This window comes from Salvelinus sp. IW2-2015, unplaced genomic scaffold, assembly GCF_002910315.2.
Source record: "Salvelinus sp. IW2-2015 unplaced genomic scaffold, ASM291031v2 Un_scaffold741, whole genome shotgun sequence".
NCBI classification, from domain to species: Eukaryota; Metazoa; Chordata; class Actinopteri; order Salmoniformes; family Salmonidae; genus Salvelinus; species Salvelinus sp. IW2-2015.
The window spans coordinates 775,041-801,343 of record NW_019942601.1 but is presented as its reverse complement, the minus strand read 5'-3'; the positions used below and the strand labels follow the sequence as shown (position 1 = coordinate 801,343).

Genomic DNA, 26,303 nt, shown 5'->3' with positions numbered 1-26,303 from the left:
ATTTTAGAATAAGGCTGTAACATAACAAAGTCTGAATACTAATAGTCTGAATACTTTCCGAAGGCACTGTACACTACAGAGTCAGAGCATTTATCCCAAGATCAATGCAGTGTGATCATTGTAAAAGATTTTTGTGGTGTTTTCAAGTGTTTGCAGTAGGGAGAAACCGAGATGTCCAAGGTGTGGAAAAGATCATATCCTGTGTTATATAAGTGATGAAAATGTGAAGTATTGCAAAAAGAAAACGAGGTGACCAAAGTCATGGTTGTCCAACTTTTAAAAAGGGTTGAGGGTGTGAATGGTGCTCCTGAAGAGTCCATGGAGGTGGATAGGCCATCACCGCAGGCTGCAGGGGTTTCCTTTCACCAGCTGCACCCTGATATTTGAAAGGTTAAGAAGGTGGACTTTGTAGCCTTTATAGCTGTGGTGATAAATGGAACTGCCAAGGTGGAGAGAAGGTCCAGGAAAATAGATGTTATTATTGTGGATGTCGTCACAAACTGTACCACCCTCTCAGACCCTGGAGAAGGGAGATATGAAGGATGAAGTGGGAGGTTTTTTGTTTGTCATTTTACTATTTTTATTTGGTTGGATTATAAATTTGTTTCCCTGTCACGTATGGATTAGATATTTAACTTTTTTTTTTTGTTCAACCCGCCCAGTTGGTGGCGGCAATACACCTTGTTGGGTTGTAGTCTGCCATAAAACCCACAGAAGTTTTTATTTTATTTTATTTTTTAAAGCACTTTTCCACGTAAAAGAATGCCCGGGCTGCGGTTCCAATACAAAAGCAATCACTTTTAACTTTGGGTTCGTTACGTTTAATTTCCGCAAGCCATGTTCTTGGCACAAGCGCTCTAGCCAACAGCTCGCAGATACAGTCCGTGTCGTTTGTTCCACCTGTCACCAGAGGGCGGCAGAGACCATCCTAGAGACATTAGTGACACTCAGGTATGTCCTATTATTCATTATGATTTCCCTGTTAAAAGAGGTGTGTTTTCTGGTTTCCTTTGCAGAAGCTTGAATTGTTTACTGTGTGTATTTGTTTCCTGAGTGAGTTTTTGAGACTTAGTGTTTTTTGTTGTTTTTCCTGTGTTACTGTAATCCTTCGGCTACCGTTCTCAGTAAAGTATTATATTTATCCTTAACCACTGATTCCTCATCTGGTCTTTTCTCTGTACCTGGGTCCAACCTTACCACATCACAGCAAGCTTCTGCCTCAAACATGCACCCAGTAGAGATCACCCAGATCAAGAAGGTTGTAACCCACCAAGGAGCACTGCTGGGGCGGCAGCAAGAACAACTCTCCCAAATATCAGAGACCCTCCGGGTACTTACCGACTCCTCCAACCGCAGTCCAACCTCAAGCCAGGAGGAGCCAATACCCAAGTCTCATCACCCAGTGCTACAGGCGTTGCCGTAGTTCCTCCAGGGAACCTGCACCGGGAACCCAAGATCCCAGCCCCCGAGCGGTATGACTGCCACCCGGGAGGATACAAGGGGTTCCTCACTCAGTGCTCTCTGGTGTTCGAGCTACAGTCCTCCTCGTTCCACATCGATCGGGCATGATCGCCTACATTATCTTTCAACTCTCAGGCAAGGCCCTGGCTTGGGCAACGGCGGTGTGGGACCAGCAGCCACCATCCTGCAGCTCTATTTTAGCCTTCACTGCCGAGCTGCGACGAGTCTTCGACCACCCAGTCGGCAAACAAGAAGCGGTGGACTCTGGGGCCGCAGATAATTTCATTGATCAAGACTTTGCCAGAGAATTACAAATCCCCTGCGTGAAATGTCCCATCCCTCTGCAGATTCAAGCCTTGCTGGATGCCTCATTGGCTCCGGCCAGGTGGAATATCAGACCAAGCCCATTCTACTGCAGGTTGGGGTGAATCACTCAGAGACTATTAGTTTTCTTTTGATCACGGCTCCCGAGAATCCCCTTATTCTGGGATACCCCTGGCTAGCACTACATAACCCATTACTCTCCTGGTCCAACGGGACACCTACTAGACTGGGGTAAGAACTGCCAGGCTAAATGTCTAAGACCCCCACCTAGAGCCTCGCTGCGTCCCCCTGCATCCATTGAAGACCAAGACTTCTCCGCTCTCCCTCCCGAATACTTCGACCTCCGGGAAGCCTTCAGTAAGATGCAAGCCGCCACCCTCCCTCCTTATCGTCAATAAGACTACGCCATAGAACTCCTCCCCGGTCCATCTTTACTCGCTCTCGATCCCTGAAGCTGCTGTCATGGACAATTACATCCGCTAGTCGCTGGAGGCAGGTTTCATTCGCTCCTCAACATCCCCAGCTGGTGCAGGTTTCTTCTTCGTGGGGAAAAAGGATGTAGGTCGGCGTCCCTGCATCTATTACCAAAGGCTAAACATGATTACGATTTAAGAATCGTTACCCCCTACCACTGATGTCCGCCGCCTTGGAGCTGGCCAAAGGGGCCCAATTCTTCACCATACTGGACCTCCACAACGCTTACAATTTGGTGAGAATAATTTTTGGACAGAAAGTTTCAGATTTTTGCAATGTTACATAGATGGAAAAAAGCTGTCCTTGAAACAGTCTTGATATGTTCGTCAAAAAGAGAGATCAGGGTCCAGAGTAACGCCGAGGTCCTTCACAGTTTTATTTGAGACGACTGTACAACCATCAAGATTAATTCACAGATTCAACAGAATATATCTTTGTTTCTTGAGACCTAGAACTAGCATCTCTGTTGTGTCCGAATTTAAAAGTAGAACATTTGCCACCATCCACTTCCTTATGTCTGAAACACAGGCTTCCAGGTAGGGCAATTTTGGGGCTTCACCATGTTTTATCGAAATGTACAGCTGTGTGTCGTCCGCATAGCAGTGAAAGTTAACATTATGTTTCCGAATGGCATCACCAAGAGGTAAAATATACAGTGAAAACAATAGTGGTCCTAAAACGGAGCCTTGAGGAACACCGAAATGTACAGTTGATTTGTCAGAGGACAAACTGATATCTTTCCGACAGATAACATAAGTAGTCCTACAGTATCACAGCGAGGTCAAACAGGTGTGTGTGTGTGTTAGTCATATTATCCAGCGTCCACAGCAACACTTGATTATTCTCTACCCCCCCCTGTGCATGTGGTGTACTATGGGTTTAGTCATGCTCTCACTAAACCCTCATATTTTCTCTGTCTCTGTCTCCCCTTCCGGAGGGCTTTAGGCTCYTGGACGGCGACTGAGGACACCCTGGTCTGACACATGGACGTGCCTGGCCCAATCCAACCTGGCCCCCCTCAGGTGTCATTGGAAAGGTTATCAACACGACTCAGATTGGTGGAAAGCAGATAGAATTGCAGGAAATTTACTTTAAAACAGCAACATTTTCTCTCAGCATTAAAGCAACATTTTCTAGAATAGCATGAGATTAGCTGCTTTCCCAAAAAGATTCCTTAGTTTCAATGTCCAAGAATTTGTCCCACCCCCATTGTAGTGTTTTGAATGCCAAAGAATGAGACATGTGTTGTCAAGGAAATAAAATATTTGCGTCATGATTACAGTGACTGTGGGAACAATGTGAAGGCTAAGGGTTGTAATTGTGGGGAGGAACACCAAATAATTTGGTGGATGCCAGGTGCAGAGAGAGGCCCAGAGATACCTAAACAGTTCCACAACTGAATGCATTCAACTGAAATGTGTCTTGCGCATTTAATCCGATCCCTCTGAATCAGACCCCTTTGCACAAGGGCAGAACAGAAGATTTTTTACACATTGCCAGCTCGAGGATTCGAACCAGCAACCTTTCGGTTACTGTCCCAACATTCTTAACTGCTAGGCTACCTGCCAGAATGGTGTGACTACTAGGCGGACGGATGTCGTTACCATGGCGTCTTCCGTCGTATGTGGAGCTACTGTCAGAACTGGTGTCCCTACTAGTCCTGACACGGTTTCCTATTCAGAAATCTTGCTCTGATAAATGTGCTGTCCCTACGTTAGTAGGGATTTATTTGTTTATTTATTTTAGTGGTACAGAACTAGGCAAACCATGATTGATCGCACACTCCAGAACAGTAGGTGGTGGTATGCACCTTGAACGTTTGTTTGCGGACCGCCATTAAACCATAGAAGAAGATTTACACCTGTCAACATGGAGGTAGATTCTATATAGTTTACACCTGTCACACATTGGAGAAACATGGAGGTAGATTCTATATAGTTTTGTTTTGGAGTAATTTTTTATTTTTTTTATTTAACCTTTATTTAACTAGGCAAGTCAGTTAAGAGGAAATTCTTATTTACAATGACGGCCTACCAAAAGCCATCTGCGGGGACGGGGGCCTGTCCCCGCAGGTGGCTTTTGGTATCCACCTATATATATATATATATATATATATATATGACAAAACACACATCATGACAAGAGAGACAACACAACACTACATAAAGAGAGACCTAAGACAACAACACAGCATGGTAGCAACAAAACATGACAACAACATGGTAGCAGCACAAAACATGGTACAAACATTATTGGGCACAGACAACAGCACAAAACATGGTACAAACATTATTGGGCACAGACAACAGCACAAAACATGGTACAAACATTATTGGGCACAGACAACAGCACAAAACNCAGCACAAAACATGGTACAAACATTATTGGGCACAGACAACAGCACAAAACATGGTACAAATATTATTGGGCACAGACAACAGCACAAAACATGGTACAAACATTATTGGGCACAGACAACAGCACACAGGGCAAGAAGGTAGAGACAACAACACATCACGCAAAGCAGCCACAACTGTCAGTAAGAGTATCCATGTTTGTGCATGACCCTGCATTGTATCAATTGATACCTGGTGGCATTGATGGAACAAAAGTGAATTCTAGACAGGGCTTCTTCCCAGATATCATCCAAGATCATAAAATGATACAAACTGGGAGACTAGGTGTGTTGAGTTGTGAGGGAGCTGTAACAGGTCATAAAATGATACACACTGGGAGACTAGGTGTGTTGAGTTGGGAGGGAGCTGTAACAGGTCATAACATTTTTCACAAAAACTCCCACTATACCTAACATCATTAATAACTTTTTAGAAGTACAATTTAACAAGGATGGCTAACTCTGGAAATTCCTTCGTTCTCTATAGTTAGGTAAATCAGCTTTGAGTTTTTTTTTGCAATTTACTTGTGGAACAATCTCAAACTCTCAAAAGGTGATGATTTGGTACCTCTAATGCATTTCGGACACTGATTGAGGACGTTTTGTAGTATGTGTTTGTTTTCTATGACTGTTTTGTATCTCTGCTTTGCTTTTCATATTGTATTAATGTGTATATTTTTGTAATTACAGGGCTTAGTCTCAGTATGACTCCCTGTTAAATACAAATTCTCACCTAATGCTCCTCACTCATGATATTGAATGAATCTTGTATAAACTAATGCTATACAGTCGACTCCTGCATGTAGGCTGCCGTGCACAGTAGTAAACCCCCATCCAGCTGGCGGCGCTGTTGTGCATTTCCGGGTTTGCCACCAACTAGTTAGAACCGAGGTATTTTCTGAAATTTCCTTGACTAGAACACGGAAGTAGGATTGGAAACCACTCTGTTTTGATTTTGCATTCATTGCGTGGAGTAACAAAATATCCACTAACTGAACTGAATAGGATACCCGACTCTCATTCGACTGAAAATGTATAAACTACAGTTGTTGCGTCTGTTTTTAAATGATCGTTTAACGGCGGCTGCTGTGGAGATTTTCGGGGCAGTTGAGAAAACGGTAGTGGAGTACCAGGAGGAGAATGATCGGCTACGGAGTCTGCTGCGGATCACACCAGAGATACCGCTATGTAGAATAGGTTCGTATGTATATTTACTGATAGCTAGCTATAGTTCTTTCTACCTCATTGATAAACTGTTTCGGCTAACAGTGATCATCATTACATACATTTTAAGACGTTGTTTTTAATTTACCGCTCATGGATGAAAAATTGTACCATAAAAACCAGGAAGTGATTTGGATGTATAATAAAAAATGGAAAAACTTTATAAATAAATATGATTCTCTTTATTTATTGAGAAATAGTCGAAAATAGATTATAGTTCTCCAGTTATTGAGTTGGAAGTACAGTTGACCTAATTAAAATTGACCCCAATGCTGATGTCTAAAGTCTAGGTAAACTCTAGCCCTCTTTCCCTCCAGACTCCCTGCAGCTCTCTGTCTCTGAAGAGGAGGTTCCCCCTGAGCAGGAGTGGAGCCCCAGTCTGGGACAGGAGGACCCAGAGCCCACACAGATGAAAGGGAAACAAGAGGAAATTAGGACCAATCAGGAGGCAGACCAGCTTCCAGGGCTGGAGGCTGATGTCATAGAATTCATTTTCACTCCTTCCTGTGTGAAAAGTGAATGTGATCTGGAGGACCCACTTTGGTCCTTGACTCTTCCCCAAACCAAGACTGTGGAGAACAGAGAGAGTCACTCTAAACCAGTGGATCTGAAACCTTTTGGCACTGTGACCCATATTAAGGATCTTCACATTCCCTGTTTATCGCCATATAATCAAAGCAATGCCTCCAGCCACAGTTCAGCCATAAGCAGTGACCCAGTAGGACTTGACATCAGCCCACCATTAGATCCAAACACGTCAATGGGGGAACACGGTTCCAAACCCAGCACCACGTCTAGAAAAACTCCCCACTGCCGKGACTGTGGTGAAACGTTTCCTCTGAAAGCTGACCTGCAGAGGCACGTGACTCTTACCAAGAAGAGACTCAGCGAATGTCACTTCTCCAATAAACAGTACAACTCCACCTGTAAACCGGAAGCCCATGTCCAACTCTGTCACATGGAGAAATGCTGCACTTGCCCTATTTGTGGCATGACCTTCAAACACAAGGGAGATCTATCCAGGCACATGGGTATTCACACAGGAGAGAAACCATTTATCTGTGGTGTCTGTGGAAAAAGCTTCTATCAGAAGGGACACCTTACAGATCATAAACGGACTCACACAGGAGAGAAACCATTTAGCTGCGGTGACTGTGGGAAAAGCTTCAATCTGAAGGGGAACCTAAGGAAGCATAAACTGACTCACACAGGAGAGAAACCATTTTGCTGTGGTGACTGTGGGAGAAGCTTCAGTCTCAATATGAACTTAACCAGGCATAAACTGACTCACACAGGAGAGAAACCATTTAGCTGTGGTGACTGCGGGAAAAGCTTTACTCAAAAGACTAACCTGCTGACGCATGTGAAAAACATACACAAAGGAGGAAAGCAGGATGAAAATTAGGACAAAGATGTTCTGTCAGAAGATGGGAATTAAAAGGCAGGATGTGGACAACACTTTTAAGTAGGGCTGGTATATACAGTGGGGCAAAAAAGTATTTAGTCAGCCACCAATTGTGCAAGTTCTCCCACTTAAAAAGATGAGAGAGGCCTGTAATTTTCATCATAGGTACACTTCAACTACAGGCCTCTCTCATCTTTTTAAGTGGGAGAACTTGCACAATTGGTGGCTGACTAAATACTTTTTTGCCCCACTGTATATATTTTTTAATGGATGGTATTTGCAGCTATTTTATGTTTTTGAATAGTTAAAATTCTACATTTGCTTCATGAGTAGTGCGTGACCCTAAGGTGGCAACATATACAGTATCAGTGAAAAGTTTAGACACACCTACTCATTCAAGGGTTTTTCTTTATTTTCTACATTGTAAGAGTGTGCAAAGCTGTCATCAAGGCAAAGGGAGGCTACTTTGAAGAATCTAAAATATATTTTGCTTTGTTTTAACACTTTTTTGGTTACTACATGATTACTGTATATAAGTGTGTTAGCTAGCATGCACTGATGTAATGGTCCCATAAGCCCACTACTAGTTTTCATGCTACAGATTTTACCATCGACAACCATCAACATCGTTAAGACCTGCACAACTAACGTTGCTGTTTCCTATTTAACAACAGATAATAAATAACGCTCAACTGGGACCACTGGGTGATTTATTTGAACAAAACACAACGCAAGGAGAGTACGATTAACATCTGTTCCATCTCTCAGGTGATGAGAGAATGGTCTGACTGATGTCATTGATACATTAAAACATGTTTACTTTCTGGGAAATATCTCCCCCAATTTGTCCAAGAGTATTTCTCAGAAATGTTGACCTACTGCTGCTCGTTCATGATGTTGATTTAATATTTTATGGAGTATTGATGTACAGTCGAGTGTCATCCACTCCTAGGTAGCCTATTTTTTGGCGAGGAAGTACAGGTGTATCCTACCACGGAAGAGTTTTGCTATCTTCCACACCCCCTTTAAATCAGCAGTTGTATTGTCGGAGTAGAAAACCATAAACACTTTTAAAACGATAAGTAGCATATTGTTTTTATCTATAAAATGGCTTCCACAACGAACTTAATTTGTTTTGAGCACTTTACACATTTAGTTTGGGATCCAAATTGTATTTGTCACATGAACGGATACAACAGGTATAGACCATACAGTGAAATGCTTACTTACAAGCCTTTAATTAACCAACAATGCAGATTTAAGAAGAAAAAAAGTGTTCGAAACGTATTTACTAAACGTAATTTGCCTAATGATGAAAGAGTGGAGGAYCGTCTCATTTCAAACAAGCGCATTTCCATCCACTTTCACTCTGCTCGCTGACTCTCCTCGATTAACTTTGACCTTTTTCAAAAGGAGGCGAGAGAGGACTGAGGAGAGAGGACGCAAGAGTTTAGCAAATCTAATTGTATAAAAAGGTAATTTTTTTTAAATTTCATTGTCCGGGAGAATCTCAATTGCGTACTCCTTGCGTCCTCTCACGTCTCTTTTCGCCTCCTTCTTAAAACCTATTGGATGAGCAAGCCAGAGGTCCAGCCTCTCTGACATTCTCCTCCAATGAGTGTTGAGAAGGAGGCATAGCTGTGGGAAGTAGTTGTGCTGAGGGTGCTGCACCCCCCTGAAAAATCTGAATGAAAAAAAGTATATGTATATTTTTTTGCTCACAAATGTAGTGCACTGGGCCTTTACTAGTCCTGTATTAGCGCACTGATATAGACGTTTTCAGTGCAGGCAACCCCAAAAAAATCTGCATTATATTATATATATTTTAAGACTAAAACTAGGGATGAAAGCAGATTGAATTTCTTCCCGGTATGGGACCTCCTACAGTATGTGTGCACACATAGGAGGTCCCATAAAAATAGGCTCATATTTTATTTTTTATGATTCTAGTCATAGAATTCCATATAGAACCCCTATTAATTCAATAGGATCTCTGTGGGCCTAGTCGTAAAGATTTGTAATTTAACTTTTTTWATGTTTTACCTTTTATTGTGACATAAACACAACCAGTCATTAAGTTTTCATCTGATTGTTAAACAATCACTTCAAAGAGCTGCTTTACTAGGCTACCCTTGCAAGTTCATCCACTCGCAACATAGGGGAGAGCGAGGTAAGTTGTCACGCGGGTAAACTGTTCATACCTCCAACACTAGAGGCGCTAGCTCAAATCAAACAGCTACTTTGTGTGACTACATGTTCTATGGTCAACTTCCTGTTCACATGTGGTCAAGGTCACTCTAATCTGAGGGGAGCACAAGTAAATTTTTTCCCCCCTTCAAAAGTAAAAAATGTACCACTATACATTTTATGCAATACAACTATGTGAGGTATGAATGTTCAAAAATTATAATTTTACACTGAGTAGAGGAGACAATAATGTGTATTTTTGATACTTTAGCTGCAGTTCTATGTTGAGCTAACCTTGAGATTTAGCCAACATTAGCACACATGTCAGTTTGGGACAAGTCTTCACATGTGACAACTTGCCCCAGTATACATAGTCAGCTTTGATAATAGTATTAAATGGTTACAGTAAATTGATTATTATATGTACGTATAGTTTAGAGCAGCAGACATGTCCCTGGACTACACAAGACAGGCTCTGGTGTGTGTGTGTGTGTGTGTGTATGTGTGTGTGTGAACAGATGTGTTGTTGTGTGTGTGTGAAATGTGTGTTGTTGTGTTGTGTGTTGTGTGTGTGTGTGTGCGCTAACAGGAATTTTTATTTTTTCTCGGTGGGAGATTTGGTAGGGTAGTGGAACTTGCTACCCGGAATATAGACCTTTTACCCCTGATAGGCTTACGCACGTGTTTCATTTTTGGAATACGTTGGGCAGGTTAATGTTGTTGTTTTTTTGTGTGTGTCTGTGGACTGAGCAGTTGTCTCGGCACATCCGTGCTTGGTGGAATCTGCCAGCGTGCTGGGGGTTTATTTCCTTGCCAGCGGGCTACAGTGCGTAAATACCCACCGCAAATCCGCACGAAGACTAGGGTTGAATTAATGTAGGTTTTGGGGAAGCTCCGTATCTCATCTCTCTTCTGTGGTGCTCAGGGTGATTGTCATCTCTCTGGTTGTGGTCTGAGTGCTCAGCAGAGGGGTTGAGCGAGATTATTTACTAATGACTATGGCGTTATGTGGACGATTCATTTGATGTTGAACTGATGTTTTTACTGATGTTGAAGATTGTTGAACATTATGATTGAAATTAGTTATTCTGTTACGTTGGGAAGTGACTGTGAATCGTTGGGAAGTGACTGTGAATCGTTGGAAGTGACTATGAATCATTGGGAAGTGACTATGAATCGTTGGGAAGTGACTATGAATCGTTGGGAAGTGACTATGAATCGTTGGAGTTGTTAATTAAGGACCTTGATGTTCTTTTCGTTGGAGTTTGTAGTTTATGTGGTCTCTCGTCGCCCTGTTCCTGATGTTTGTATTGTCAGGTTCTGTCTTTCCTGTCTATTCCTCCTGTCTTGTTTCTTCTTCCTCTTAAAAGTTGCTTCCTATGCCCTAAGGTTGCTGAGGTCTGGGAGTCTTCCTCCTCTAAAGTTGCTTCCTATGCACTAAGGTTGCTGAGGTCTGGGGAGTCTTCTTCCTCTTAAATGTTGCTTCCTATGCACTAAGGTTGCTGAGGTCTGGGGAGTCTTCTTTCCTCTTAAAAGTGCTTCCTATGCACTAAGGTTGCTGAGGTCTGGGGAGTCTTCTTTCCTCTTAAATGTTGCTTCCTATGCACTAAGGTTGCTGAGGTCTGGGGAGGAGGAGGTTGGCTGGGGCAAATTGGAAGTGTGAACACGTAACCCCTCACCAATTTGGGACGCAGAGGCTGTGTCAATTTGGGACGCAGAGGCTGTGTCAATTTGGGACGCAGAGGCTGTGTCAATTTGGGGACGCAGGGGCCGGTATGTTGTTCCGGGGTCCTTGTTGGTCCCCGGTTTTATCACCTTTCAACACCCTGCATTATCACATTCATGCATGCTAAACACTCACTTACACTACTGATTACTGATTACACACACCATTGTATATTGTACTTAGTTACTTTATTTAATAAATATATATTTGTTACTCCTTATCTCCACGTTGTCTCCCTTTTGTTACGGGCTTTGAGCCGGTTCGTGACATAACACACTGCATGCCTACTGTATGAGACAGTATATCCACACACACTCACACACACTACTTCATACAGTGTCATTAATTTTTTTACAACTTTTTATTTAACCTTTATTTAACCAGGTAGACTAGTTGAGAACAAGTTCTCATTTGCAACTGCGACCTGGCCARGATAAAGCAAAGCAGTGCGACACAGACAACAACACAGAGTTACACRTGGRATAAACAAAACATACAGTCAATAAYACARTAGAAAAGTATATATACAGGGTGTGCAAATGACGTAAGATAAGGGAGGTAAAGCAATAAAATAGGCCATAGTGGCGAGGTAATTACGATATAGCAATTAAGCACAAGGAGTGATAGATGTGCAGAAGATKAATGTGCAAGTAGAGATACTGGGGTGCAAAGGAGCAAAATAAATAAATACAGTATGGGGATGAGGTAGTTGGATGGGGTATTTCCAGATGGGCTATGTACAGGTGCAGTGATCTGTGAGCTGCTCTGACAGCTGGTGCTTAAAGCTAGTGAGGGAGATCAGAGTCTCCAGCTTCAGTGATTTTTGCAGTTTGTTCCAGTCATTGGCAGCAGAGAACTGGAGGGAAAGACAACCAAAGGAAGATTTGGCTTTGGGGGTGACCAGTGAGATATACCTGCTGGAGCGNAGTGAGATATACCTGCTGGAGCGTGTTTTGCGAGTGGGTGCTGCTATGGTGACCAGTGAACTGAGATAAGGCAGGGCTTTACCTAGCAAAGAGTTGTAGATGACCTGGAGCCAGTGGGTTTGGCGATGAGTATGAAGCGAGGGCCAGCCAACGAGAGCATACAGGTCGCAGTGGTGGGTAATATATGGGGCTTTGGTGACAAAACAGATGGCACTGTGATAGACTGCATCCAATTTGTTGAGTAGAGTGTTGGAGGTTATTTTGTAAATGACATCGCCGAAGTCRAGGATCGGTAGGATAGTCAGTTTTACGAGGGTATGTTTGGCAGCATGAGTGAAGGATGCTTTTTTGCGAAATAGGAAGCCGATTTTAGATTTCATTTTGGATTGGAGATTCTTAATGTGGGGCCAGAAGGAGAGTTTACAGTCTAACCAGACACCTAGGTATTTGTAGTTGTCCACATATTCTAGGTCAGAACCGTCCAGAGTAATGATGCTGGATGAGCGGGCAGGTGTGGGCAGTGATCGGTTGAAGAACATGCATTTAGTTTTACTTGCATTTAAGAGCAGTTGGAGGCCACGGAAGGAGAGTTGAATAGCATTGAAGCTCGTCTGGAGGTTAGTTAGCACAGTGTTCAAAGAAGGGCCAGAAGTGTACAGAATAGTCTCGTCTGTGTTGAGGTGGATCAGAGAATCACCAGCAGCAAGAGCGACATCATTGATGTATACAGAGAAGAGAGTCGGCCCGAGAATTGAACCCTGTGGCACCCCCATTGAGACTGTCAGAGGTCCGGACAACATGCCCTCCGATTTGACACACTGAACTCTATCAGAGAAGTAGTTGGTTAACCAGGCGAGGCAGTCATTTGGAAAACCAAGGCTGTTGAGTCTGCCGATAAGAATGTGGTGGTTGACAGAGTCGAAAGCCTTGGCCAGGTTGATGAATACGGCTGCACAGTATTGTCTCTTATTGATGGCAGTTATGATATCGTTTAGGACCTTGAGCGTGTCTGAGGTGCACCCATGACCAGCTCGGAAGCCAGATTGCATAGTGGAGAAGGTACGGTGAGATTCGAAATGGTCGGTGATCTGTTTGTTAACTTGGCTTTCGAAGACCTTAGGAAGGCAGGGTAGGATAGATATAGGTCTGTAGCAGTTTGGGTCTGGAGTGTCTCCCCCTTTGAAGAGGGGGATGACCGCGGCAGCTTTCCAATCTTTGGGGATCTCAGACTATACGAAAGAGAGGTTGAACAGGCTAATAATAGGGGTTGCAACAATTTCGGCAGATAATTTTAGAAAGAGAGGGTCCAGATTGTCTAGCCGGGCTGATTTGTAGGGGTCCAGATTTTGCAGCTCTTTCAGAACATCAGCTATCTGGATTTGGATGAAGGAGAAATGGGGGAGGCTTGGGCGAGTTGCTGTGGGGGGTGCAGGGCAGTTGACCGGGGTAGTGGTAGCCAGGTGGAATTGCATGTGGTGTTATGAATTGCATTGTGGCAACAATGATATGTAATGTAATGAATACGTAATTGCAATGAGGAAATGTGTTTTGGAAGGAAGGAAGGAAGGAAGGAAGGAAGGAAGGAAGGAAGGTTAGAAATTATAAAAGAAAGACCGAGAATGGCAACACACCACCTGGCATAATGTTAAAGGCAGTGAGGCAGGTGAACTTGCAGAACAAATCAATCAGGAGCAAAGTATTTTGACATAAATTACCGTACTCTGACTAGGTATTGTCACAAGGTTACCAGAGAAGAAGTTGAAAGTCAGACAGCCACGCCAACAACCGTGGTTGGCTATAGTAGCCACGGTAGGTTTTTTTTCTTCACCTGATTTGGAGATGTTCAGTATATTACTAGGTCAGCTGACATTTATTTTGGTCTGTCGCCAAGTGAGGCTACCAGTTTTCTGTGGCACACCAGCTGAAGTTTGCGCAAAAGGGGGCAGAAAAAGTGCAACTTGGAGTGGTTTACAGGGTTCTTAAAGAGTTCTACGACAATGTAGCAGAAGTGCTACAGAGATATCAATTTGGATCAGGAGACATATGGAATGGACATAAACCTGGCAAAGTGGTGGGCAGACGTGGATTCAAACAAGTAGGGTCACTGACCTCCGCTGAAAGGGGAACCCGTCGTCACACTGACCTCCGCTGAAGGGGGAACCCGTCGTCAGATGGCTCTCGTGAAAGGGGAACCCCGTGTCCAGCTGCTCCGTCGTGAAAAGGGGAACCCGGTCCCACGACCTCGCTGAGAAGGGGAACCGTCGTGAGATGGCCTCGTTGAAAGGGGAAGCTGTGTCAACTGGTTCTGTCCTGGTTCTAGCTCACAGGAATAGTATACTCCGTATTTTATCTTAACACTAAATCCTATATTTATTGGTCAGTACACTGTTCGCAGATGTTAATAGGAGTGGTAAAGCGAAATGCTTGTGCTTCTAGTTGACATCGGAATATTTACAGTACATCTACCAATTTCACAGAACACTACCGTTAATACACCAAGTGTAAGGATGAATAAAGGAATATGTACATATAATAATGGAGGAGCGAGCCGAGATCCGGCATGGCCAGGGATGCGTAGATGGTCATAGAGTACGTATATACCATATGAGATGAGGTATGTAGGATGCATATGTAACATTATATTAAGTGGCATTTGTTAAAGTGACTAGTGATACTTATTACTTCATTTTTAATTATTAGAATGTGGTAGAGATGAGTCGTATGTTGGAGCAGACTCAATGTTAGTGATGGCTGTTTAACAGTTCTGATGGCCTCTGTGTAGAGCGTTTTCTAGTCTCTCGGTCTCGAGTTTGGATGGCATTATGCGAATGCTCTTTGGATGAAGGTTTGGGTGGTTAACAGGCATGTTGCTCGGGTGGTGTTTGTTCTTGGCTCTTTTTGGCACTTCGCTGTGACGGGGTGGTGAGGTGTCTTGAGGGAGGTAGTTTTTTGACGCCCTGGTGATTGCGTTGTGCAGCTCTTACTCTCTGGAAGAGCCTTACGGTTTGGGGGCGGAGAGTTTTGCTGTACCAGGCGTATCAGTCGAGAAGATGCTGCTCGATTGTGCTGACTGTAAAATGTGTAAGTGTTTTGGTGACAAGCAAATTTCTTAGTCCTTCTGAGGTTGAAGAAGGCGCTGCTTGGCTTCCTTCACGCACGCTGTCTGTGTGGGTGGACCATTTCAGTTTGTCCGTGATGTGTACGCCGAGGAACTTAAAACTTTCCACCTTCTCCACTACTGTCCCGTCGATGTGGATAGGGGGGTGCTCCCTCTGCTGTTTCCTGAAGTCCACGATCATCTCCTTTTGTTTTGTTGACGTTGAGTGTGAGGTTGTTTTCCTGACACCACACTCCGAGGGCCCTCACCTCCTCCCTGTAGGCTGTCTTGTCGTTGTTGGTAATCAAGCCTACCACTGTAGTGTTGTCTGTAAACTTGATGATTGAGTTGGAGGCATGCATGGCCACGCAGTCATGGGTGAACAGGGAGTACAGGAGAGGGCTGAGAACGCACCCTTGTGGGGCCCCAGTGTTGAGGATCAGCGGGGTGGAGATGTTGTTTCCTACCCTCACCACCTGGGGGCGGCCCGTCAGAATGTCCAGGACCCAGTTGCACAGGGCGGGGTCGAGACCCAGGGTTTCGAGCTTAATGACGAGTTTGGAGGGCACTATGGTGTTAAATTCTGAGCTGTAGTCAATAAACAGCATTCTTACATAGGTATTCCACCTGTCCAGATGGGTTAGGGCAGTGKGCAGTGTGATTGTGATTGCGTCGTCTGTGGACCTATTGGGGCGGTAAGCAAATTGGAGTGGGTCTAGGGTGTCAGGTAGGGTCGAGGTGAGATGGTCCATGACTAGTCTCTCAAAGCACTTCATGATGACAGAAGTGAGTGCTACGGAGCTATAGTCGTTTAGCTCAGTTACCTTAGCTTTCTTGGGAACAGGAACAATGGCGGCCCTCTTGAAGCATGTGGGAACAGCAGACTGGGATAGGGATTGATTGAATATGTCCATAAACACCAGCCAGCTGGTCTGCGCATGCTCTGAGGACGCGGCTAGGGATGCCGTCTGGGCCGGCAGCCTTGCGAAGGTTAACACGAATAAATGTTTTACTCACGTTGGCTGTGGTGAAGGAGAGTCCGCAGGTTTTGGTAGCGGGCCGTGTCGATGGCACTGTATTGTCCTCAAAGCGAGCGAAGAAGTTGTTTAGTTTGTCTGGGAGCAAGACATTGGGGTCCGCGACAGGGCTGGTTTTTATTCCCCCCGTGTCAACTTCTGCGATCATTTCCTGATCAACGGGCCACCTGGCAGCAAAGGAGGGGCAAATGCCTCTGGGTGGATGAAAGATGTGCACTTTGTTGACTTCCTGAAACATTTTGTTGAGCATACGAAGTGCTCAAAGGAGAAGCACCAACCAGCCAGGCTCCAGCACCATTTCAGCCCTGCCAGGCTCCAGCACCATTTCAGCCCTGCCAGGCTCCAGCACCATTTCAGCCCTGCCAGGCCCCAGCACCAACCTGCCAGGCCCCAGCACAATTTCAGCCCTGCCAGGCTCCAGCACCATTTCAGCCCTGCCAGGCCCCAGCACCATTCCAGCCCTGCCTAGCACGAGCTCAGACAGGCTGTTCTTATTTGTTGATAATCCAATGTGATAACTTACCAGACGTAGTGTGACAATTTACCCGCTGATGGGATAAATTGTCACAAGTGCACACTCTATATTTAACGGTCTACAACTCCCTACTGAAATAAGATATGAAGATGTAATGAATACAACATATGTGCCCAAGACTTCCTTATTTCATTTGATATGACATGTATACCATTGTGATGTATTGTGCTCCATTGTGATGTATTGTGCTCCATTGTGATGTATTGTGCTCCATTGTGATGTATTGTGCCCAGTAAATGTTAGACAGTGTGAAAAGTGTGTGAACATACCTCGCTCTCCCCTACCATATTTCCAGCCTCCAAACAGTGGTGAATGGAAAGAGACCTATTTTACACAAAACACCAAAAAGTGTAATGACATTGGCCGATTGTCATTGGGGCCAGAATTTATGCGTTCACAGTTGTCCCCGCGCGCATCTTGGTGTCGGCCACTCATCTCTGCCTTGGCAAAATKTCAGTGTTATCATAGAACCACATTGCATTTTGGATTGTAGGCAATACCACAAGTCCATTCGCAAATTGTTAATTCCTCTGACATGCGTAATGATAAATACGTGTGTAATAGCCTACAGTTTTCTTGACATTTTGTTTTAATTATTGTGATAGGCTTATGTTTTACCGGTACGGGCTACTCCCACTATTTATTTGTCTGGAACGCCGTACCGGACCATACCGCCTTGCTTTCACCCCTGACTAAAACTAAATCTAAAATAGCTGCCAAAGTTAACGCTGATATACAGTCGACTCCTGGTGAAGAATTGATTATGACAGATTATCCTATACTTATGATAACCACTGTTTGTGTACATGTATTTATGATTTCCCTTTACTACTGGTCTGTAAACTTTCTTGCACAGTAGTTAAACTCCCATCCAGTTGGCGGCGTTGCTGTGCGTTTCTGGGTTTGCCACCCACTAAAATCAAGGAGTTTTCTAAAATTCCTTGACTAGAACACGGAAGTAGGATTGGAAACGACTCTGTTTTGATTTTGCATTCCTTGTGTGGGGTAAAGAAATACATACTGACTCTACTAAATAGGTACCCAACTCTCATTCGACTGAAAATGTCTAAGCTACAGTTGTTGAGTGTGTTTTAAATGAGCGTTTAAACGGCGGCAGCTGTGGAGATTTTCGGGGCAGTTGAGAAAACGTAGTTGAGTACCAGGAGGAGAATGATCGGCTACGGAGACTGCGCTGCGGATCCCTCCAGAGATACCACAACGTAAAAATAGGTACTTAGCTACTGTGGCCTTCAGAAAGTATTCATTACACCTTGACTAATTCTACATTTTGTTGTTACAGCCGGATACAAAATGTATTTTTTTCGCTTCCCATCAACACACAATACCCTATAATGACAAAGTGAAACCGTGTTTTTAGCAAATGTTTCCAATTTTTTTTGAAAAGAGTCAATAAATGTTAGTATACACCTTTTTGGCAACGATTACAGCTGTGAGCGCTTTCCTGCAGTAAGTCTCTATGAGATTTGCACACCCTGGATTGTACAATCATTTGCCATTATTATTTTAAAAATTCTTCAAGCTCCTGTCAAGTTAGTTGTTGATCACGTACTAAACAGGACACTTTTCAAGATGTTGCCATAGATTTTCCACAGAAGATTTTAATTAGTGATGCAACTGATATTACATTTTTGTCCGATACCGCATATCCAGTAAATTTTCCTTGCCAAAAAAACCCCGATACCCGATATTTAACATTTTAGCGGCATTTTAAGCATTCTAGTTCATTTAAAATAGTTAACACACCACACATGGACGCAGCGGTCTAAGGCACTGCATCTCAGTGCAGATGCCCTGGTTCGAATCCAGGCTGTATCACGTGATTTGGGAGTCCCATAGCGCGGGCACAATTGGCCCAGAATTTTTCTTTCTTTCTCCCCCCAATTTCCTGGTATCCCAATTGATAGTATTGCTGCATCTCCCGTACGGACTCGGGAGAGGCGGTCGAGAGCCATGCGTCCTCCGAAACACAACACAACCAAGCCGCACTGCTTCGTTGACACAATGCACATCAACCCGGAAGCCAGCCGCACCAATGTGTCGGAGGAAACACCGTAACCTGGCGACCTGGTCAGCGTGCCACTGCGCCCGCCACAGGAGTCGCTAGTGCGCGATGAGACAAGGATATCCCTGCCGGCCAAACCCTCCCTAACCCGGACGACGCTGGGCCAATTGTGCGCTGCCCCATGGGCCTCCTGGTCACGACCGGCTACGACAGAGCCTGGACTCGAACTCAGAATCTCTGGTGGCACAGCTAGCACTGCGATGCAGCGCCTCAGACCACTGCGCCACCCGGGAGGGTAAGAATTTGTTCTTAACTGACTTGCCTAGTTAAATAAAGGTTACACACACCACACTGACCAAAAAGTTATTTTGTTGGCATTTACGCATGTCCCCATTACCAGTAAAACATCCTCAAAACCTATTTCTTTCACTTGATGTGCCGTTTTGTTGTTCAGTCGTTTCATACTCAACCAGGATTATTGTGAATTTTCCAGTATGTATGTGGCAATTATTTATTTCAGAAGGAGCCAGCAAAACTAGTGTACTCTATATGTGCTCTGGGTCATTAGACATGCACGACTGGTTATTCCTGTAACTGTGTTATGGCCAACTATGTACTGTTGCTATGGTTACACCTCTTTTGGTATTTTCCAGAACAGGGTTGTCCCTTTCAGAGGAGTTAGCAGGATGACATGTATGGTTATTTCTGTAGGGTGCCATGGTCTGTTACTATGGTCCTACATGCATGAAACTATTTCTGTGGCTCTACAGGTTCCATGTCCTAATATGAAGGCAATAGCTAACTATATAGCTCGGTGTAACTCTAATTTATAAGACAGTTGTTATTTGATTAATGGTGGTCGGACCCATCTATGTGAAGCTAGCTACAATAAGGATTAGCCACAATAGTGGACTTTGCGGTTAGCCTTCAAAATAAATGTATGGCATAATTCTACTATTTGTATTAATTTGCATCACTGTCAATGACATACTTTTATTTTGAAGGCAAACCTCAAATTCCAGTATTTGTGGCTAGCTTCACAACACATGGTGCGGTCGAGCTAGATGAAGCTAGCTGGCTGCTTATAATTTGGGCAACAGGTTTAAGTAGCTGGCTAGCTATTTATTTTAATGAACTGGAGTTCAATTTCAATAGGCGAACAACAAGTGGCTACCTAGCTAATACTTACTCACTAGGATTCCTAAATCATTGCTAAGAATAATGAAAATGACTGCAGTTTCTACTGGTCATTGTTTTCAGTCTGGTTGTATTGGTGTTAGCTAGGTACCAAGCTACAGCTAGCTACCCCAGAAGTTGTGGTCGAACAAATGATGCTTTATTACCAACGCGGTATTATAAACACATCGTTCGTGGCCGGTGTGTTTGCTTGTTTGCATACTTTTTTGTACAGCTTTGACAGTACTACTGCATCTTTTTTGACACGCAAAGACCCAAACGGCGTTCCATAGTGTGTATGTCGTGAAGCTAATAGCAGTGATGCTATTACTGTGTAACTCTGGTAGGGCAACATCGGAAAACTTGGTAGTGTGTACCGGTGCTCGACCAGTCAGCGAAAGCCAACATCACCCACGACAGAGAATGGTTGATTGTCAAGGGCAATGAATTCCATTATTTTGGCTTTCATGGATTTCGCCTTTGAGTTGTCTCGCTGAAATGTTCTTACTCTTTCAAATGATTGCTTGACTTGTTTGACTGCTCGATCCACATAGCAGACATTGTGGGCTAGGTTAGGAATTCTGTGTTGCACGTGTAGCGTAACATTTTACGTGGCGTCATTACGTCATGTGCCTATGTTATATAAGTATGCACGGTAGCTTTGACATCGGTTTTTAACATCGGCGTTAAACTAGACATCAGGCTGATACCGATGTTGGCATTTTTAGCTAATATCGTCCGATTCCGATCCCTAGATTTAAGTCAAAACTGTAACTAGGCCACTCAGGAACATTCAATGTCTTATTGGTAAGCAACTCCAGTGTATATTTGGCCTTCTGTTTTAGGTTATTGTTCTACTGAATGGTTAGTTCCTTATTGTAAAGAGCATGCATGTTTTGCAATATTTGTATTCTGTACAGGCTTCTGTCTCTTCACTCTGTAATTTAGGTTAGTATTGTGAGTAATTACAAGGTTGTTGATCCAGCCTCAGTTTTCTCCTATCACAGCCATTAATCTCTGTAGCTGTTTTAAAGTCACCATTGGCCTCATGGTGAAATCCCTGAGTGGTTTCCTTCCTCTCCGGCAACTGAGTTAGGAAGGATGCCTGTATCTTTGTATTGACTGGGTGTATTGATACACCATCCAAAGTGTAATTAATAACTGCACCATGCTCAAAGGGATATTGTGTCTGCTGTCTGCTTTTTTATTTTTACCCATCAATAGGTGCACTTCTTTGCGAGGCATTGGAAAACCTCCCTTGTCTTTGTGGTTGAATATGTTTGAAATTCATTGCTTGACTGAGGGACCTTATAGATAATTGTGTGATACAGAGATGAGAAAGTTGTTCAAAAATCATGTTAAACACAGGAGGGCGGCAGGTAGCCTGGCGGGTAGGAGCGTTATCAGTAACCGAAATGTTGCTGGATCGAAGTTAAAAATCTGTCATTCTGCCCCTGAGCAAGGAGGTTAAAACCTCTTAGGGATCCCTTAACGCTCGAATCCCGTTAGCGGGATAGATTTGACAACATCCGGTGAAATTGCAGAGCACCAAATTCAAACTACAGAAATATAAATATTTAACATTCATATAAATACAAGTGTAATACATCAAAATAAAGCTTAACTTCTTGTTAATCCAGCCGCTGTGTCAGATTTCATAAAGGCTTTACGGCGAAAGCACACCATGCAATTATCTGAGGACAACGCCCCGCATACAAAAACATGAAAACCATTTTTCAACCAGGCAGGTGCGACACAAAAGTCAGAAATAGCGATATAATAAATGCCTTACCTTTGAAGATCTTCATCTTTTTGCAATCCCAAATGTCTCAGTGACACAATGAAGGGTTGTTTTGTTCAATAAATTCCTTCTTTATATCCCCAAAATGTCCATTTATTTGGCGCGTTTGATCCAGAAATACACCGGTTCCAACTCACCCAACATGACTACAAAGTATCTAATAAGTTACCTGTAAACTTGGTCCAAACTTTTCAAACAACGTTTCTAATCCAACCTCAGGTACCCTAAAATGTAAATAATCGATAAAATTTAAGACGGAATAAACTGTTTCCAATACCGGAGAAAAATAACGAGGAGCAGCGCACTCCTGTTCACGCGCACCAAAAGACTTGAGTCCATCTGAGTGACACATGGAAAGAATAGGACTACTTCTTCATTTCTCAAAAGAAAAACATTGAACAATTTCTAAAGACTGTTGACATATAATGGAAGCCATAGGAACTGCAATCTGGGCCCTAATAAATCAGGTTTCCCATAGAAAAGCATTGGAAAACACAATGACCTCAAAAAATAAATTCCCTGGATGGATTGTGCTCGGGGTTAACAGTTTTAGAAACTTTAGAGTGTTTTCTATCCAATACTACCATGCATATGCATATCCTAGCTTCTGGGCCTGAGTGACAGGCAGTTTACTTTGGGCACGCTTTTTATCCGGACGTGAAAATACTGCCGCCTAGCCCAAAGAGGTTTTAACCTACTGTTCCCCGCGCGCCAATGATGTGAATGTCGATTAAGGCAGCCCTCCGCACCTTTCTGATTCAGAGGAGTTGGGTTAAATGCAGAGGACACATTTCAGTTGAATGCATTCAGTTGTACAACTGACAAGGTATCTCCCTTTCCTATTATTGTTGGTGACAGAATGCAACTTATTATGTGACTATTTAAGCACATTTTTACTCCTTAAATTATTTAGGTTTGCCATAGCAAAGGAGTTGAATAATTCCACCTTGACATTATGGGGTATTGTGTGTAGGCCAGTGACACAAAATCTAAATGTAATCCATTTTAAATTCAGTCTCTAACACAACAAAATGTGGAGGGGGGAAAAAAAAGGTCAAGGGGGTGTGGATACTTTCTGAAGGCACTGTAGCTAGCTTCATAAAGTATTCACACCCTTTTTCTACATTTGGTTGTGTAGTGCATGTTTAAAGTCGTGTGGTTCTGTTGGTAGATCAGTAAGAAAGTGTAAGTCACTCTGGATACGATTGTCTGTTAAATTACAAATTTGACAGACTTCACATAGAATTACGTAAAAAAAAGAAAAAAAAGAATCAAAAACAACGTATTGCAACACCCAAAGAAAATAACACAGTTACACAGGTCAAACACAGGTACAAGGTAGGCATTAAAGAATGGACATGTTTACAGTTTGGACAGATATAGGGACTCGATGCAACCAGAGATACACTCCGCCGGCACTCATCACATCTCCATTGAGATGTATATATGGTGGAATTCAGTTGTCTCAGCTTGTCTAAAGTCTGTATAGATTTGGGGACTGTGGTAACCTCTGCTCCTCCTCTCTCCTTCCCTCCAGACTCCCTCCAGCTCTCTGTCTCTGAAGAGGAGGTTCCCCCTGATCAGCAGCACTGTGAGCAGGAGTGGAGCCCCAGTCTGGGGAAGGAGGACCCAGAGACCAAACAGATTAAAGAGAAACAGGAGGAACTCAGGACCAGTGAGGAGGAAGAGCAGCTTCAAGGTCTGGAGCCTGATATCATAGAATTCAAATTCACTCCTCCCTGTGTGAAAAGTGAATGTGATCCGGAGGACCCACTTTGGTCCTTGACTCTTCCCCAAATCCAGACTGTGGAGAACAGAGAGAGTGACTGTAAACGAGTGGATTTCACACGTTTTGGCACTGTGACCCACATTAAGGGTCTCAACATTTTCTGTGACCCTCCAGATAATCAAAACAATGCCTCCAGCCACAGTTCAGCTGTAAGCAGCGACCCAGTAGGACTTGACAGCAGCCCACCATTTGAGCCTAGCCTATCATTGGATCCAAACACACCAATGGGGGAACACTATTCCAAACCCAGCACCACATCTAGAATAACTCACCACTGCCGTGACTGTGGTGAAACGTTTCCTCTGAAAGCTGACCTGCAGAGGCACGTGACTTTTGCCAAGAAGAGATTCAGCGAATGCCACTTATGCAAAAAACAGTACAACTCCACCTGTAAACTGAAGGCCCATGTCCGACTCTGTCACGATGGGAAACCCTGCACCTGCCCCTTTTGTGGCAAGGCCTTCAAACAAAAAGGACATCTGTCCAGGCACATGAATATTCACACAGGAGAGAAACCATTTACCTGTGGTGACTGTGGGAAGAGCTTTATTCAGAAAGGGGACCTAAGGAGACACATACTGACTCACACAGGAGAGAAACCATTTAGCTGTGGTGACTGTGGTAAAGGCTTCATTCGCAAGGAGCACCTAACTGCACATATACGGACTCACACAGGAGAGTAATCATTTATCTGTGGTGACTGCTGGAAAAGCTTTAGTCTCAAGCAGAACCTAACCATGCACAAACTGACTCACACAAGAGAGTAATCATATGGCTGCTCAGTCTGAGGTAAAAGATTAATTCAGAAGGTAAACATGCTGACGCACGTGAGATACATCCACAAAGAAAGAAAATAGGATGAAAACACAAAAAAAGAAAGACAGTTAGGACAAAGATCTCCTGTCAGGAGATGGGAATAAAAATGGAGGATGTGAACAACACTCTTAGGAAAGCAAAGAAAGACAGTTAGGACAAAGATCTCCTATCAGAAGATGGGAATAAAAGGCAGGATGTGAACAACACTCTTAGGAAAGCAAAGCTACTCTGGATAATTCGTGCTGTGGGTTTCAGATAAATAGATACACGATGGATTTACTTTAGTAAAATGTTTTGTGTAAATAAAGTTTGATTTTAATTAAAAGTTTAGGAAATAAAATAACAGTAGTGCCTGTATTTTGTTCAACGTCTGTTGATGTTTTCACGTAATTAGAAACAGGGATATCTGGTGATGACAGAATGTTCTGACTGGTGTTATTGATTTATAAAAAAATGCATTCATTCCAGGAGTTATCTCCTTCCGTCTGTCCCATGAGTGTTTCTCATCCATTCTGACCCAATGTTGCTCATTCATGATATTGTTTTAAATTGTAACTTCTGGGAAGTAGTGATATAGTCAACTCCTCATAAGTGCACTGCAGTGTTTTTCCTGTCCCAATTCAATAACATCTGCACTACCGTTCAAAAGTTTGGGGTCACTTTGAAATGTCCTTGTTTTTGAAAGAAAGGCATATTTTTTGTCCATTAAAATAATATAAATTGATCAGAAATACAGTGTAGACATTGTTAATGTTGTAAATTACTATTGTAGATGGAAATGGCTGATTTTTAATGGAATATCTACATAGGCGTAGAGGCCCATTATCAGCAACCATCAGGCCCCTCTGTTCCAATGGCACGTTGTGTTAGCTAATCCAAGTTTATCATTTTAAAAGGCTAGTTGATCATTAGAAAACCTTTTGCAATTATGTTAGCACAGCTGAAAACTTGTGCTAATTAAAGAAGCAATAAAACTGGCCTTCTTTAGACTAGTTGAGTGTCTGGAGTATCAGCATTTGTGAGTTCGATTACAGGCTCAAAATGGCCAGAAACAAAGAACTTTCTTCTGAAACTCGTCAGTCTATTCTTGTTCTGAGAAATGAAGGCTATTCTATGCGAGAAATTGCCAAGAAACTGAAGATCTCGTACAACACTATGTACTACTCCCTTCACAGAACAGCGCAAACTGGCTCTAACCAGAATAGAAAGAGGAGTGGGACGCCCCGGTGCACAACTGAGCAAGAGGACAAGTACATTAGAATGTCTAATTTGAGAAACAGACGCCTCACAAGTCCTCAACTGGCAGCTTCATTAAATAGTACCCGCAAAACACCAGTCTCAACGTCAACAGTGAAGAGGCGACTCCGGGATGCTGGCCTTCTAGGCAGAGTTGCAAAGAAAAAAGCCATATCTTAGACTGGCCAATAAAAAGAAAAGATTAAGATGGGCAAAAGAACACAGACACTGGACATAGTCTGAATACCTCTCGTATTGCCAACCTTACTACAATGGCAGCAAATATTCCTATGAATTCAACAACACACTTTATTTATATCATCCCTTCTCCTGAAGTGAATGGTTTCACCCACTATTCTACCCGTGAACTGCGGCGTTCTTTGATATCTACATTGCGTGTGAGGTTGATGGAAACTCTACATTTTCAATTTGTCACACTGGCATGTCATACCTAAGTTTGCTAATCTTGCCAATTAAAATATAATTAAAATAATTGGCAATATCCGTGGGTTTTGTGATGAATGAGCCATCTGATTCAATGAATGATGGAACTGAGTTTGGCTTTTTGTGCAAAATTTCATTTAAGGTGCTCCAAAGCTTTTTACTATAATTCTTTATGTAATTTATCTTTGTTTCATAGTGTAGTTTCTTATTCTTTTAATTAAGTTTGG

At 43.2% G+C, this 26,303-nt stretch overlaps 1 protein-coding gene across 1 annotated transcript in view; it reads left to right on the top strand.

The window, feature by feature from the left end:
* The window catches only part of LOC112068804 (zinc finger protein 91-like), an 83,938-nt gene extending 75,946 nt beyond the window's left edge, over positions 1 to 7,992 (top strand). The window contains exons 9-13 of the mRNA XM_024136012.2: positions 1,357 to 1,563; positions 1,809 to 1,879; positions 2,057 to 2,142; positions 5,660 to 5,851; positions 6,196 to 7,992. Of these exons, the coding sequence (XP_023991780.2) occupies positions 1,357 to 1,563; positions 1,809 to 1,879; positions 2,057 to 2,142; positions 5,660 to 5,851; positions 6,196 to 7,283 (1,644 nt within the window). The 3' untranslated portion in view covers positions 7,284 to 7,992. The remainder of the gene's footprint in view (positions 1 to 1,356; positions 1,564 to 1,808; positions 1,880 to 2,056; positions 2,143 to 5,659; positions 5,852 to 6,195) is intronic.
* Positions 7,993 to 26,303: the final 18,311 nt, after the last annotated feature.